Source organism: Aedes albopictus, chromosome 2 (genome assembly GCF_035046485.1).
Source record: "Aedes albopictus strain Foshan chromosome 2, AalbF5, whole genome shotgun sequence".
Taxonomy (NCBI): Eukaryota; Metazoa; Arthropoda; class Insecta; order Diptera; family Culicidae; genus Aedes; species Aedes albopictus.
The window spans coordinates 24,143,846-24,159,251 of record NC_085137.1 but is presented as its reverse complement, the minus strand read 5'-3'; the positions used below and the strand labels follow the sequence as shown (position 1 = coordinate 24,159,251).

The 15,406-nt window shown below is 39.3% G+C and overlaps 2 protein-coding genes across 2 annotated transcripts in view; both read right to left on the bottom strand.

The window, feature by feature from the left end:
• LOC109429628 (klarsicht protein) overlaps positions 1 to 15,406 on the bottom strand; it is an 833,281-nt gene that overhangs the window by 262,111 nt on the left and 555,764 nt on the right. The window lies entirely within an intron of this gene.
• LOC134287466 (uncharacterized) overlaps positions 6,021 to 15,406 on the bottom strand; it is a 61,978-nt gene continuing 52,592 nt past the window's right edge. The window contains exon 2 of the mRNA XM_062849317.1: positions 6,021 to 7,333. Within this exon, the coding sequence (XP_062705301.1) occupies positions 6,128 to 7,288 (1,161 nt within the window). The 5' untranslated portion in view covers positions 7,289 to 7,333 and the 3' untranslated portion in view covers positions 6,021 to 6,127. The remainder of the gene's footprint in view (positions 7,334 to 15,406) is intronic.

Genomic DNA, 15,406 nt, shown 5'->3' with positions numbered 1-15,406 from the left:
GCAGCCGTGACATTTTCCGGTAAACTTTTGCTGTTTCTCCTGGTGTCCTGTGAATGCTGCAGGTGCTTCCTCTTCAAAGTCCGATTGCTCATTTTCCACACGGTCCGCACGCTTCGACTCTTCTGCCAACAGCCTTTGCTTGACGAGATCCAACGTCAAATCTTTCTCACTTACATTCTCCAAGGTTGTCACAAGCGGGTCATCTGAGTCCGGTAACGTTAAAAACAGCTGCGACACCAAATCTCATACTCTGATCACAACAGTCAGCACAATTTCTGTGAAACCTCTTTGGACACATTTATCGAGAAATCCCTGGGAAAATCCTTGGGTAATTTTTTAAGGAATCCCTATTGAAATCTTCAAAGAAATTCCTGGACGCATTCCTAGAGGAATTCAAGCGAAAATTCCTAGAGTAAATCCTTGAATTACTGTAAGGATTAACTGTTAAGATTACGGATGAAACTCAAAATCAACTTTGGGTTAAGTTTACATAGCATAGCATAGCATAGCTGACCGTACACATCCTGGGGTGGCTGTCGATAGAGACGTTTAATGCGCTAGAAAAGTTGCCTGGGGCTTGACAAACCTTTCATTTAGCGAACTATCGACACCTGGCCAGGCCCTTACGATCAGCGGGGATAAGGAGGAAAAGATGATCAGATATCTACTCAAAATATGTTCAAAAACTTGGCCCACTGCTTCGTCCTTGCGACTGCTGAGGAATAGGAAAGTTAATTAGACACCTGAAAGATGAAAAAAGTTCCACGACCTCTCAGGCCTAGGTGTCAAGGGGATATGGTTGTTGTTCTAGGTACTGTTTGTGGAAGGGTAGTCCAAAGGATGCGGTTGATCAACGTTCAGGCACACCATAATTAGACTGCTTCGAATAAGTTATCTGTCCAATACGTCCTGGTTTCCTCGTCATCTTAATTTACTTGAACTATTTGACTTTTCGGTTGAGAATCTGAAATAATAGATAATATTAACATTGACTTCGAATGACTTTAGTGATTTAGTGATACGCTCGCCACAGTTATATATTTTTACAAAATTATTTGTACCATACAATAAATTAACCTGAATCCTGCTGAAATAAAATGTTTATTAGAAGCAAAATTGAAACAAAAATATTACATAAACATAAAAAAAATGCATCAAACTTTGATCTTGAAGTATTTGTAAACTACTGCCTGATTACTTAAGGCAGGGAAATTTTAAGTTAAAAATTTGATTTGGTAGATCTTACGCCGCAACACACCATTCTAAGGTGATCTACCCACGTTACGGGAATGTTCCATTATGCAATCATGATACAATTTTCGAACACTGGCATAACCTAAACAGTTAGCAAGACAGTCAGATTAGTTTTCGATTTCAATCCTGCAGGGACGCAGCAGAGATGTTCCAGGAAATTTCAGGGGGTCATTCGAGGAGGCCCACGGGGTTTTAGGGGTTTTTATGAGCATTTTATTCAGATGTTTTCAGAGAGTAATGCGGTTTCAGGACCGTTCTAGGGATTTTCAGGAATTGACGGGCTTGGTGGTCTAGTGGCTACCGCTTCTGATTCGTATGCAGAAGGTCATGGGTTCAATCCCTGGCCCGTCCTTTTCATCCTACTTTGTATCTTTCTATCCACTTTCTCTCGCTCTCTCTTCTCTACATATACAACTCATGTATACTCATATGTCCATAGCAATCGCTAGAACCAGAAACGAATTGAAAAAAGTCGTTTCCCTCCCTTCCAACTTCCACTCACAGCACAGTGTATATATAACGCCTATAAGTTATGCAACCAAAGCGTGCTGTGCCGCTTGACCTTATTCACCTTATTCACCACACAATCTATCACGAACACTATAAATAACCCCTATCCATGGATCGCATCACCGACCCAACGGTGACTCCCAGATCTCCCATCCTTTCCGTCTAACAAATACCCCAGTCCGTACGGGTTGTGGGGACGCAGAGTGCTCTCGGTCTCTAGTAGCAACAACCAGTACACTCTAACATTCCTTTCCCTTCCCAGCTGACTATAAGGACTTGGCCGGCGCCGTTATTGATCAAATATGCATGAGCTGCTAAAATTGCACTTTGAGAATAAGTGGAATGTCCCAGCCCCTTATTCAGTTGGATCACAGTGCAACTGGTACCAGTTCAGATCAATCACGGATGAGCAACCATTGACATGTATAGTCAGAATTGATCGTTGATCGTTCAAGACCGTTCTAGGGATTTTCAGGATGTTTCAAAGGGTCCCAGGGGCGTGCCAGAAGTATCTCAGGGGGCACGGTGTCAAAATTTTGAATATTATCCAACTTTCATGTACCTCGGATTTTTCTTCATAGAATGTTAGAATTTTGGCTATAATGAATAAATGCAAAATTTGAAAATATTCTATCGGGGAAAATTTGAGTTAGATGAGTTTTTGGCTATTTTCCATACTAAAAATCAATAATTTTTTATTTTAACCCAAAAAACATCCCATACAAAATGTATGGAAAAATTTTCGCCGATGAAATATTTTCTGGTTTTCCGATTATGAATACATAGCCCAAATACTAATCATTTTCGAAGAAAAATCCGAGGTACATGAATGTTCGATAATAATCGAAATTTTGACACCGTGGGGGGATTCAGTGGCGTTCCATAGATTCCCAAGTTTGTCAATCATCTAGGGACTATTGACAAACTGGTGCTAAAATTGAGTATGCAATTCAATCATGGGATAAAAGTGAATTGACCACAAATAATCAACATTAAAAGCTGCTGTTATTAGTATGTCGCACCGAATGAATATATCTGTAACTTTTGATGTGGTGAACTTTCAATGAATTTAAGTAACCCAGTGTATAAATCTGAGTAAATTTAAAAAATACGAACAATTATCAGTGACAGTCTTTACTACGAAGGAACACGTAATGGAAGCAAAGAAAAACAGAAGCAGCTGCGACCACTGTTCCTCATCGTTCGGTTAGCTCGTGAAGCAAACTGATCTGGATCATCAGTTCAAACTGGGGGTCTCTAGTTAACCTAGAGGTTAAGGCAATAGATCGCCAATCCGTAGACGGTGGGTTCGATTCTCGTTCCAGTCGGGAAAATTTTCTCGACTCCCTGGGTATAGTGTATCATTGTCCTTGCCATACAATATACAAATTCATGCAATGGTAGGCAAAGAAAACCCTTCATTTAATAACTGTGGAAATGCTCAAAGAACATTTAGTCGAAGATAGACAGGGCAAGTTCCAGTGTGAACGTAGAGCCGCTAAGAAAAATAAAGAAGAATCATAGTTCATTTAAATTCCCTCTAATTGACTTGAATATAAATATGATTTGAAGGAAAGTAATAAAATAGCCGAGAATAAATTGAAAATGTTATAGGATGCATATTAAAATTAGACCAATTCACAAAAAAAGAACATAAAATAATTGAAATTGTTTTCACTTGTTTCTTGCTATTGATTTTAAGTTAATTCAAATGTTTTTAAAACCCATTTATAACGTAAGGGAATTTTCACATTTTTCGACACCCCCTCCGCCCCAGTAAGATTTTTTTGTATGAATACCCAAATATTTTAATTTATTAATTTATTGAAGCAAGCCATAGTTATAGCACGTAAAAGTTGGCAATTTTGAATGCAAATCGTTTTTTGTCCGATCAACTTTGCACTTGAAAGCTTAATTATGCTCTTTAATAATATGTAGTACATAATTACGGTTCTATAACATTAACTTGAAAACCACTTACCCGAAAGACATTTACCCGAATGACATTTACCCGAACGTCATTTACCCGAATGCGACAAATACCCGAATGCGACATTTACCCGAATGCGACATTAACCCGAATGCGACACTTACCCGAAAAATTTAAAAAAAAGTGTACTTGATCCCCATATGATTTGTCAATAATAAATATGTTATTGCCCGGTACCATATAGCAGGCTTTGGTTAGGCCTAATAATAATCAGGCTGAGTGATATCATCAAGCACTCTGGTACAGGACTAACTGGCGGTCACAATGCTATTTTAATCAAAGGATTTTTGTTAATATTCTGTTCTTTTACGGCTCCATCCAATTAGTCCGAACGCCAATCCGAATCAATTAGGAGGTTGCCCAAAAAATGCTCACTATGGGAAACTTATTAAAAGTTGATAAAAATTAATCAGTTAGAAAAGGGTAACCCTTGGGGTACCTAATGTGTAACAACGTTGTTTTTCATGAACAAGAATGGTTTGTGGAAACGTAAGAAGCAAATGCAATGCATTTAAGAAAACTATGACGAAGGGAGAGGTTTCAGATTCAAACAATTTCCCTAATGTGTTCTTTCAAAATTTGCTTCAACATTTGCTGTTGGCGCTGATCACAAATCATATTTAAATATTAAATTTTCCCTTCTTTTTATTATTGGCTGTTCTTTGGAGCTGTAAAATGCTGTTGCAATATGGCTGTATTTTTTTCAGAATTCTCCTCCTCAAGATATGGCTGTACTTTCGAAATTATAGTTATTGCTATGAAAACCATAAGTATTTCAATCTGAAATGTTCCCTTCTCTCAAATGTTGACTGTTATTTTCATCATAATTCATTTGTTACGAAAAACTTGCCTCAGACCTGGTCAACTGGCTGGCTTTAAGATGAATGATAATGAAAAAAAATCGTCCAGCCATACGGCCAAAAAATATTCAGGTCGAAAGTCATGAGGATGAATGCTAAATTGTCATAAAGAATTATGGAATGTTCTTAGCATAACAAAAGAACATCTGAATATTATGACTTTTTCATTACCAAGCTATCACATTTTTTTAACGCAGGCTGCTTTGAGCTACTTATATACACTTATATACACGGTCACCAACTGGCCATACCGCAAGTATTATCCACTTCTTCTAAGATTTGCCTTCTTTTTAAAATAGGCTGTTTTTTCGAATTTACATTGTCACCCATGAACTGTTGATGAGTTGGTCGGCTGGTACTGACTAAACTGGTAATTTCACCATAGAATTTATTTCTTCTTTTCATAAAAGGCTACTTTTTCGAATTGGAGTTGAAATGTTATATAGTGTGTTGCGAACGAACTACTAACTCCATAGGAGACCCGTGAATCCATCTTTTAACCTATATCCTTTAGGGAACTATTATACTTATCTATCGGGGTGATGACCCATTCGGGGAAATAGCTTTTGGAATAATGTCCTATTCGAGGTTATGACGGCATTCGGGCCATGGCATTTGGGGTAATGGGGTAGAGTTTCTTTTACAACAGACATAGTATCATTGTGTTGTTTGGTGGCCAAACTATTACCTATCCTTCAGAGATTTTCCCTTCTTCTCTTCAAAGGCTGTTCTTTCGAGTTGCACTGCTGCATATTTTGTTGGCGTTTGAACTACTAACTGATGCATATAAGTTTTGTCCTTCTTTCGATTATATGATGTTCTTTTAAATTACACTCTTACATGATTGAGTGATGGATTCCAAGTCTACATCTAAGATTTTTTCCTGCTAACAATAATAGGATGTTCTGTTCGGTGAACAATCTGCAAACTTCTCTGTCAAATATTCTTTTCTAATGATATGTGAATTTTCCGAGGGCTGTTTTCTAATCGTTTCGAGCTTATGACCATTTGGCCTACAAACAGAGATTTCCCCTTCTTTTAATCATAAACTGTTCTTTGCTTATCTAAAGAACAGCTTATGAATCAAAGAAGGGTAAATATCTAGAGTGAACGCTAACAGCGTTAACACAACAAATGTAAGCTGCAGTAATGAGTTTTATTCAAGCATATGCCCTGTGAATTCCTATCGCGGATCATTTCAGAGAAAATTTGATAAAATGTGTTCTTGAGGAACTTGATATTCAAAATGCTTTTCTGATCCACAATGCAAAATAATACATGTACTTTTTAAATTGAACAAAATAAGTGAACTTTATTCACAAAATCATAATTTGTGCATAGTAATAAACTATTCGGGTAAGTGTCGCATTCGGGTAAATGTCGGATTCGGGTATTTGGCATTCGGGTATATGTTTTTTTTTCCTCATCTGTAGAGCCTTTTAACCACTGCGTCCATTATTTAGGAATATTGTGGTATGACCCATATTTAATTTGGTGCTAGTCAAATATCCTGTCACAATTGAGCTGTGATGGACAATGGTTGATGTAACACCTGATCCCAACTAGGCACAACTCGTTTTATGAAGTTTATTACCCTGTTGGGATTACTTCGCCAAATTACCAAGGGCTCTAGAAACCCTTTACCAAAAACCGCCAATCTCTGATTGGATAGTACTCCACAGTTGCAGAGTAAATGTTCAGCAGTTTCGTTTTCCGTTTGACAGAAACGACACTCGGAGGATTGGATTTTTCCAATCTTACTTAGATGATATTTACTCGGGCAGTGACCAGTCATCAGACCAGTAATTACCCTGAGATCTTTTTTGTTTAGATTTAATAAGGACCTGGGTTTTTCTGCACTGGGTTTTATAAACCTTTTCGCTTGCTTGGATGTATCCGTGGCATTCCAATTAGATTCTACCGTGGACATTTCCCAAGTTTTTAGTTTCATCCGAAGAGCACACTCAGGAACTCCACAGAAAGGTTCAGGGCCTACAAAGCTTGATGCTGCACCCTGTCTGGCTAAATTGTCGGCGTTTTCATTTCCCAGAATTCCACAATGACCGGGCACCCAGTATAAAGTTACCTCGTTCCTACTGGCCAATTGCTTCAGAGAAATAATGCATTCCCAAACTAGCTTTGATTGACAAGTAAAAGCCTTTAGCGCATTTAGAGCCGCCTGACTGTCCGAAAATATACAGATCTTAGCAAACCTATAATTTCTTTTCAGACAAATGTTGGCACACTCTAGAATGGCTTGAACTTCTGCTTGAAATACAGTGGGACTGCATCCCATTGGTATAGCCTTACTGATACCAGGGCCGAAAACACCGGCTCCTGTATTTTCACCCATCTTGGACCCATCAGTATAAAATACAATAGAACCTGGACGTAAACTTGGCCCACCAGCATCCCAAACATAGCGACATGGTTTCACCACTTTGAAGGGAACATCATAGTTGGTCTTTGTTATCATCCAATCTTCTACTGTTTTTATGTCCATGTTTAATTTGAAGTCTTTGATGATCCTCAAATGTCCCACAAGATCCCCATCTAGTACATTATTATAACGGATAAACTGCAGGGCACTTTTTGCCGCTTGTAGTTTAACAAATTGATGCAAAGGCAGTATATTGAGAAGGGCATCCAAAGCAACTGATGGAGTGCTTTTCATTGCTCCTGTAATCGATATACAAGCAAGTCTTTGTAGCTTACCTAGCTTCCCTTGAGAGGTTACCTCGTTTGTTTTGGGCCACCAAACAAGTGAAGCATAAGTAATCTTAGGCCGGACTATCGCAACATACAGTGTATCAAACAATTGTCCGTACAGCAATTTTTTGGTCAAAATAATGTTTCATTCAAATGTTTATAACTTTTTTATACGTCAATAAAAAACGCTGAAATTTTGACCAATCATAAACCATATAATGAAGCTCCATTGGTAAAATTTTGAGCGAGATCGAATAAGTTTTCTGAAAGTTATAGAACTTTTAGTAAAACTTATAAGATTTTTGAACGCATTTTTAAAACATTATATCTTAATATGTACTTGATGAAACTTTTTCAATCTTTTTTGTGTTACAGCTTATACCTAAGGCTTTCATATGCAGCTTTGTTTGAGGTTTAATATGCACTACAAAAAATATGAAAAATCTGTATATGTTCAAAGAGTTATTTGGAAATTTATCATATTTTGATCAATTAAAGTGCCAAGTGTTTTCAATTTTTTTGAACTCTCTTAATGTAATATTTTTATACAGGACCTACTAAACTACATATGAAGAGTAGGTCCTATGCATTTTTCGGTCAGTTAATGCACTTTTATTGGTGGAAAACGTTTGGCAGATTATATGTGCAAAATATGGTAATTTTTTAAATATCGTCAACTACATAAGCAAATTTTTCATATTTTTTGTAGTGAATATAAAACCTCAAACGAAGCTGCATATGAAAGCCTTAGGTTTAAGCTGTAACACAAAAAAAATTGAAAAAGTTTCATCGAGTACATATTGAGATATAATGTTTTAAAAATGTGTTCAAAAATCTTATAAGTTTTACTAAAAGTTCTATAACTGTCAGAAAACTTATTCGATCTCACTCAAAATTTTACCAATGGAGCTTCAATATATGGTTTGTGATTGGTCAAAATTTCAGCGTTTTTTATGAACGTATAAAAAAGTTATAAACATTTGAATGAAAAATTATTTTGACAAAAATTTGCTGTACGGACAATTGTTTGATACACTGTAAATCCAGTGAATGATGTTTGGTCTAAGACCCCAGGTTTTTCCTAGGGCTTTGCTGCAGACCCAAAGGGCATTCGTACCCTTAGTTAAAACATTGTTTAAATGTGAATTCCAATTCAGTCTTTTGTCCAAAGTTACCCCAAGATGTTTAACTTCTTCCGAGAACTGAATTTGAACTCCATTTAAAGAAGGCTCAATAAGATTTAGTTTCAACCTTCTAGTAAAAGGTACTATTACAGTTTTTGAAGGGTTTACGTTCAATCCCTCCTCTCGGCACCATTTGAGGGTAACATTCAACGCAGATTGTAGCCGGCTGGATATCGTGTCGTCATATTTTCCACGTATCAGAATAGCTACATCATCTGCGTATCCAATAGCCTCAAAACCTTGATTAATAAGCTTTTTAAGGAGTTCGTCCACTACCAAAGACCACAATAAGGGCGATAGTACTCCCCCTTGAGGACAGCCCTTCACAGATCTGACTGATAGTTGCGCACCTCCAAGAACGGAAGAGATTTCTCGATCTTTAAGCATCGATATTATCCATTCGATAATGCATTTATCCAAGCCCCTTGCTTCCATTGCTGAACGCATTGAGCTGTAGGATGCGTTATCGAATGCTCCTTCAATATCGAGAAAAGCAACCACGGCTATTTCCTTGCTGACTAGCGACTGTAGCGCTGTTATTGTAGATTTACCTGTTTGATAAGCAAATTGAAACTTGCTAAGAGGCATTTCTACTAAGCTGGTAGACTTGATAAAGTCATCCACTATTTTCTCCATGACCTTTAACAGAACACAGGAAAGGTCTGAAGGCTTTAGGTGTTGTTTTATCCCTTTTGCCAGCTTTTGGGATAAAAACAACACGAACCTTACGCCATGCCTTAGGTATGTAAGCTAAAGTGATACTGGCTCTAAATATTTCGGTTAGGAGCGGACCAATCGCTCCTTTCCCTTGTTGAAGTAACGCTGGAAAGATTCCATCTATCCCAGCAGATTTGAAAGGTTGAAAAGAACTCAGTGCCCATTCGACCCTCGATAGCGTGAAGATTCCACAGGCTTTCTGATAGGCATTTGTCGACCATACATGGTTTACCTTGTCTAAGTCCTGATCTTCAGCCGAGTAAGGAATCGACCCCGGAAAGTGAGTCTTTATCATCTCTTTCAAAGCTTCAGAAGAATCGACAGTAAAACTGCCATCTTCCTTTTTGAGGCTTCCAAGACCATTAGAATGGTCTTTTGAAAGGACTTTGTGGAGCCTTGCAGCTGCAGGAGCGTTATTGATGTCTTCACACACCCGTCTCCAATCCTTTCGTTTGGCTAGCCTCAGTTCTCTGTTATATTCTGTTAGGGCTTTTTTGTATTGAACCCAATCAGAAGTAGCCTTTGCTCTATTGAACAATCTTCTAGATTCTTTCCTCAGTTTTGCTAGCTTGTCATTCCACCAAGGGACATCCCTGTTGGATGACCTCTGTTGGATTGTGCAGCTAGCATGATATGATGAGATCATTTTATCAATAACCTCATCAGAGGCACTTTCCAATTGTGAAACAGATATGATCTGCTCCCATTTATATGCATTTTCATGCGTTAAGTAAAAGCGATAGAGGTCCCAGTTTGTTTTTCTTGGGTTTCTAAAACTTTCAATTAAATTTGATCCGGCTTTATAATCAAACCTGATATGTTTGTGATCTGACAATGATTCCTCATCAGAAACATGCCAGTTCACAATTTTTTCCGACAGCAGGTCACTGCAGATCGTAAGATCTAGAACCTCCTGTCGAATTGTGTTAATAAAAGTGGGAGAATCTCCCTTATTGCATATGTCTATGCTATTAGACGAAATGTAGTTCAAAAGATCCTCACCCCTCTTATTAATATCGGTACTGCCCCAAATGGTATGATGGGCATTCGCATCGCATCCAATCAAAAATTGAGCGTTTATTCTCTTACAATAATTAATGAAACTTACAACACTAGATGGAGGCACATCATCAACGTCTCCTGGGAAATATGCTGAAGCAATGCATACCTCAGTTTTTCCCCGGATTGTCGGGACCTCCAACTTGATAGCTACAATATCTCTTGAAATGAACTCAGTAATTGGGACAAATTTCGTTCTCCTAATTACTAAGATTGCAGTTCTAGGTTTACACTGATTTTCATGATACACGAGTTTACAGTTCGGTAAAGAGCATCCCATTACCCTACCGTTATTTACCCAGGGCTCCTGAATTAGTCCCACGTCTAGATCTTCTTTAGTAAATCTTCTACTGAGCACAGACGAAGCACCCTTGGCGTGATGAAGGTTTATTTGAATGATTTTAAACGCACTCATTGATACAGTTTTATGTGGAATTCATTTATTGAACTTACTTACACATTCCCGGGGCACTTTATTCCCTACGCTGGAGACGATTTTGAATGGACGATATTGGATTGGATCCACAAGGCTTTCTAGCTTTTGATTTTTTTAGACCATGGGTATTATACTGCCCCTGGCTGCCTGAATCATCAGCACCTGATTTATGATTATCATGGGCATTGTGTTGCCCCTGGTCGTCTAAATCATTATTAGCTCCAGTGAGTCCTTCCTCTTTTTCAGAACTTAGCGTGATATTTTTCGAGTTGGCAAATGACCGGTTCCCAACTGCACTTGTCCCTGGAACGATTGGGTCTTCATGAACTACTTCACAATCCATAGCCATTTCGTCAGGGACAGCATTCGGTATAGTGGGAACTTCCTCCTTTTTAGCAGATTGAATAGGGCGTTGCTTTGTTATTTGAATCTGCCCATATCTGAAATTTAGAACAAATTTACGATCCTTAAACTTCCGCAGAGAGCAATCGTCAACAAGGTTGCGACCATTCATTTGCAAAGATTTACATTCATTTGCTCTTATCTCAGTTCAGAAGCATGCTATCGAAAAACAATGTATGGATGAATTTAACCTTGTAATTTTATCTGAAAGTTTGCCGAATAACGTTGGCGTCGCAAACGTATACCAAAGTCGTGAGCGAGCTGTGAAGGCAACTCTTCTCGCGATGAATGTAAATTTCATTCACGCTGTGGAAAGTTGCCTTCACAGCTCGCTCACGACTTTGGTATGCGTGTGCGACCCCTACTCTATTCGGCAAACTTTCAGATAAAACTACAAGGGTAAATTCACCCATACATTGTTTTTCGATAGCATGCTTCGGAACTGAGATAATAGCAAATGAATGTAAATCTTTGAAAATGAATGGTCGCAACCTTGATCGTCAACTGTGAAGGTGAGCTCAACGTGCTCTCCCTTTACGCGACGGTGGAGAATGCGCCATGTATCGGCAAATAAATCGTCATTTTGACTCTCTAAAAGAGACATAATCATGTCGTTTCCGTACTTGGCACTCCATGGGAAGAAAGCGATCAGCACTTCAGGGCGTGGGATTTTATCCTCATCCACTACGACCAAATCAGCACCTTCCCAAAGCACCAACGACGTGAACTTGTCCTTAACCCAATCAGCAGTTTCTTTACCCTGGCATGTGAGCACTAGATACCCTGGCCTAAGTCTACAACAAACAAACTTGGGCTTGAAATGTTCCCGGCGTTGCTGAACAACTTTCAATAACAGGGCTTCTTGAACCACTTCCTGTTGATTAGTTGTCAGCTCAATCACGGGATAATTCCTGGGCATGATTCCTAGCCTTACCCGGTTAGCAATATCGGAGTATGTAGGAGCAGGGAGGGCTTCTCGTCCCGACCCATTCACAAACTTAGGATAGCGTGACTGTTCAGAGCCATTGGGGACCCTGTTTTTCGTCTCCACATTCCTAGGCACTTTTGATTCATTTGAATCGATGACTACATCCACATTTACCTGGCGAGATGAGCTTGCGGATCCGATTTCGCTTCCAGAACCTCGATTGTCGCATATCTTTTTTGGGACTGGCTTACCTTCGCTGCTGTTCGTACGATCGAGATCAGATTGCCTCGATCTTTTGGGGGTGCTGGCTTGAGGCAATAATGCCTGCTCACGGGCTGCGACGTAATCCAGTCCGTCTTTCATGAACCTTTGCAACCGACGACGCGCTGCCCCGCACATATTACGACGTTTCACTTTATCAGCTTTATCACTATCCCCAGACTTACTTGCTTTTCCACTGCTAGTAGCAGTACCATCACTTTTCTCCATCATAAGCGGTGGCGGCCGGAGTGGCCTGATGGTGACATTAACACCATCATCTTCACCATCAGTCATTGGTGTCTTCTTTCGGGGAGTTCAAAATAGATGGGGATGGAGTGCGCACATTTATTAATGAATCGCTTTGCAGCTCATCATCGAAGGCATTCTCTTCACTAGATGCCATGTCACTAGTAATGTTCTTCACTAAACTAGCACTTAACAAAATAGCTTGTAGCTCGAACAAATTTGTTACATTCGGGTAAATGGTTTTCGGGTAAATGTCTTTCGGGTAAATGGTTTTCGGGTAAATGTTACAGAACCCATAATTACAGTCTATAATTTTAAGCCATAAGTTTATTGAACTTTTGTTTGTTGAAAACAGTAAGCAAACCAAATTAATGTAAATATGATATAACACCATCCGTAAAATTGACCAATTCTTCCATAAACACTTCCTCACTTCCGCAACAATAATCATGTTAGAGGGAAATTTACACGGCATAATGGCGTCCAAATGACGTTTTAATTTCAATAATATACGGTCCCGACCGCGCTTGTCTTCGAAATTTGCCTGAAAACAAGTCAGCTGGACGGTCACCATACCGTAGGAATAAATCTAGTTATTTAAATGCTCGTTCCGCACAATCATTCAATTACCCCCGGTAGCGAAGGATCAACCGACCAGCTTCTCAAGTAGCTCAACATCAACAAAGATTATTCAATTTTCCTCTGCGCACAATTAGAGATCATTTAGTTTTGGGGAAAAATGTAACTATTATCCACCCGTCCGTCCGCCCGTAGCGAGCGTTGAGCAAGCGACAGGCCGCGGCGGCCGTAGCAGCGATGACATAAGTTATGCTAAGCCCAAGCGGCTAGAAAACGGCAACCATCCATCCGTTTCGGGAGCGGCCAGTGCAGTGTAGTGGCCGCGGCGGGTGTAATAAGCTTTATGATGCTAACCGGCCACACCCCGCGCGCGCGTCCTGTGACAGACCTATCCGATTCAACCCGAATTGTGAATATACGCGGCTGCTTTATAATCACTTGCGCTGCTGCTGCTGTGGTGATATCCGCTTACACAGTGCAGTCAGTGGCAGCTCGCGCCGAAAAAGTGTGTAATTTTCCTAACCAAATGCCTCATAATCGGACAGGGGCCCAATGCAGGGGTTGCGCGAGGGTGGCGAAGGAGGATGCAACTATTTTCGAGAAAGCGTGCTTTGATGCTGCTCCGCCGCCGCACCAGTCGTTGTAACGCATAGCTGAGCTGTAGAATTGTGCAATCTCGAAACTAATCTGTAAATAGCCGGTTTGGACAAATCTATGAGATGTAACTGCATTTGTCGGTTGAAATTTGGTATGCTGGAAGATGCGTTTACAAAACAAATAACTTAGCTCTCATTATCATGTGTGCGATGTAATGTTTGCATGATCGAGTGCATTGGCAAGAAAGCATGATAATGAAGATGGCTGTGGTATGCACTCTTCATTAGTGCTGGAATGGAGATTAGATTATTGTCGTTTGCAAAGCCGAAGATCATGTGCCATGTGATGATAGTGCATGCCGTCAGCGGAACAAATTGATCGGATTGGCTGACCCGGCATGGAATCTTTTATGTATATCTCTTAAATAGAGGACATGTCTCCAGTTAGCCTAATTGTTCTTGAGCTGTTGAATGGCATCCTTTACTTCGCCGAACGAGGGACTTGGTCCATTCTCATCATGCACCGTGCTGCTGACGTTATCATTTATTCCGCTGCCACGATCGTCAGTGTCTATTTTCGTAGTACCATTCAGGTGTTCTTAGAAGTGCTGCTTTCACCTTTCGATCACCTCTCATTATTTGTCCGTCAAAAAGCTCTCGTCCCTATCCCGGCACATTTCCACGAAGCCGTTGCCGGATATGTTTAGCTCCTGGTAGACCTTCCGTGTATTTTGAGAACGGAAGAGCTGCTGATCCATTTTCTAACATTTCGCTTCTTCCAGGCAACTGATTCCCAAGGCATAATGAACCAGTACGGAACTTACGTATTTTCGGCAGTTTTGTTCTTTTTTGAAACCTGCGTTCCAGGGTGTCTCGGAGGGCTTCATTGGTTCGAACGGCAATTTCTAGAGCATGCCAAAGGTATCCCGACTAGAAATTTTTAACAAAAATATAACATAATCCTAACAAACCATGATATTTATAACTCATTGGGATACAATCATGATCAACACCCTTGGTGTTTTCAAAGTACTATAACTCAATTATATCACATTATGGTATAAATGTTGTTTGACAACTCATTGTAATATAACTAAGTTTTAAGTCTTCGACATTTGAAAAATTATGTTACAAAATTATATCACATTTTAATAGAAACTAGTAATCCTGAGCAGGGATGGCAAATGGCATAAAAATGTCATTTCGTTATTTGCTAATTTCACTGCACTTAATCAAAAATGTTATTCGGCGACTTCATTGATTATCCATTACTAATCAGCGATATAGACTGGTGATAAGTATGAACCGAAAGTGGTGCAAAGAGAAAAATGTCATGACATTTTTTTCATGAAATTCCACGACATTTTCCATCCCTGATCCTGAGGCTAAAATTCATATCACATTTTGTTATAGTTTTGATGTGATTATAAAAATAGGTTAATATCTTGGACCAGTGTACTTTTTTTACAATTTTAGTTATTTTAACACCATTCTGCATCTAGTTTATAACATAATAAGTAATAGAAAAATATTATAACATCATAACACAATATGATATGAACTTGATATAATTTTCTACACGGTTTCAGGAGGTTTTATAGACATTCCGTGGGGTTTCAAAGACGTTCCTTTGGGTTCCCGGGTGTTTCAGGGAACATTAGGAGCGTTCCAGGGA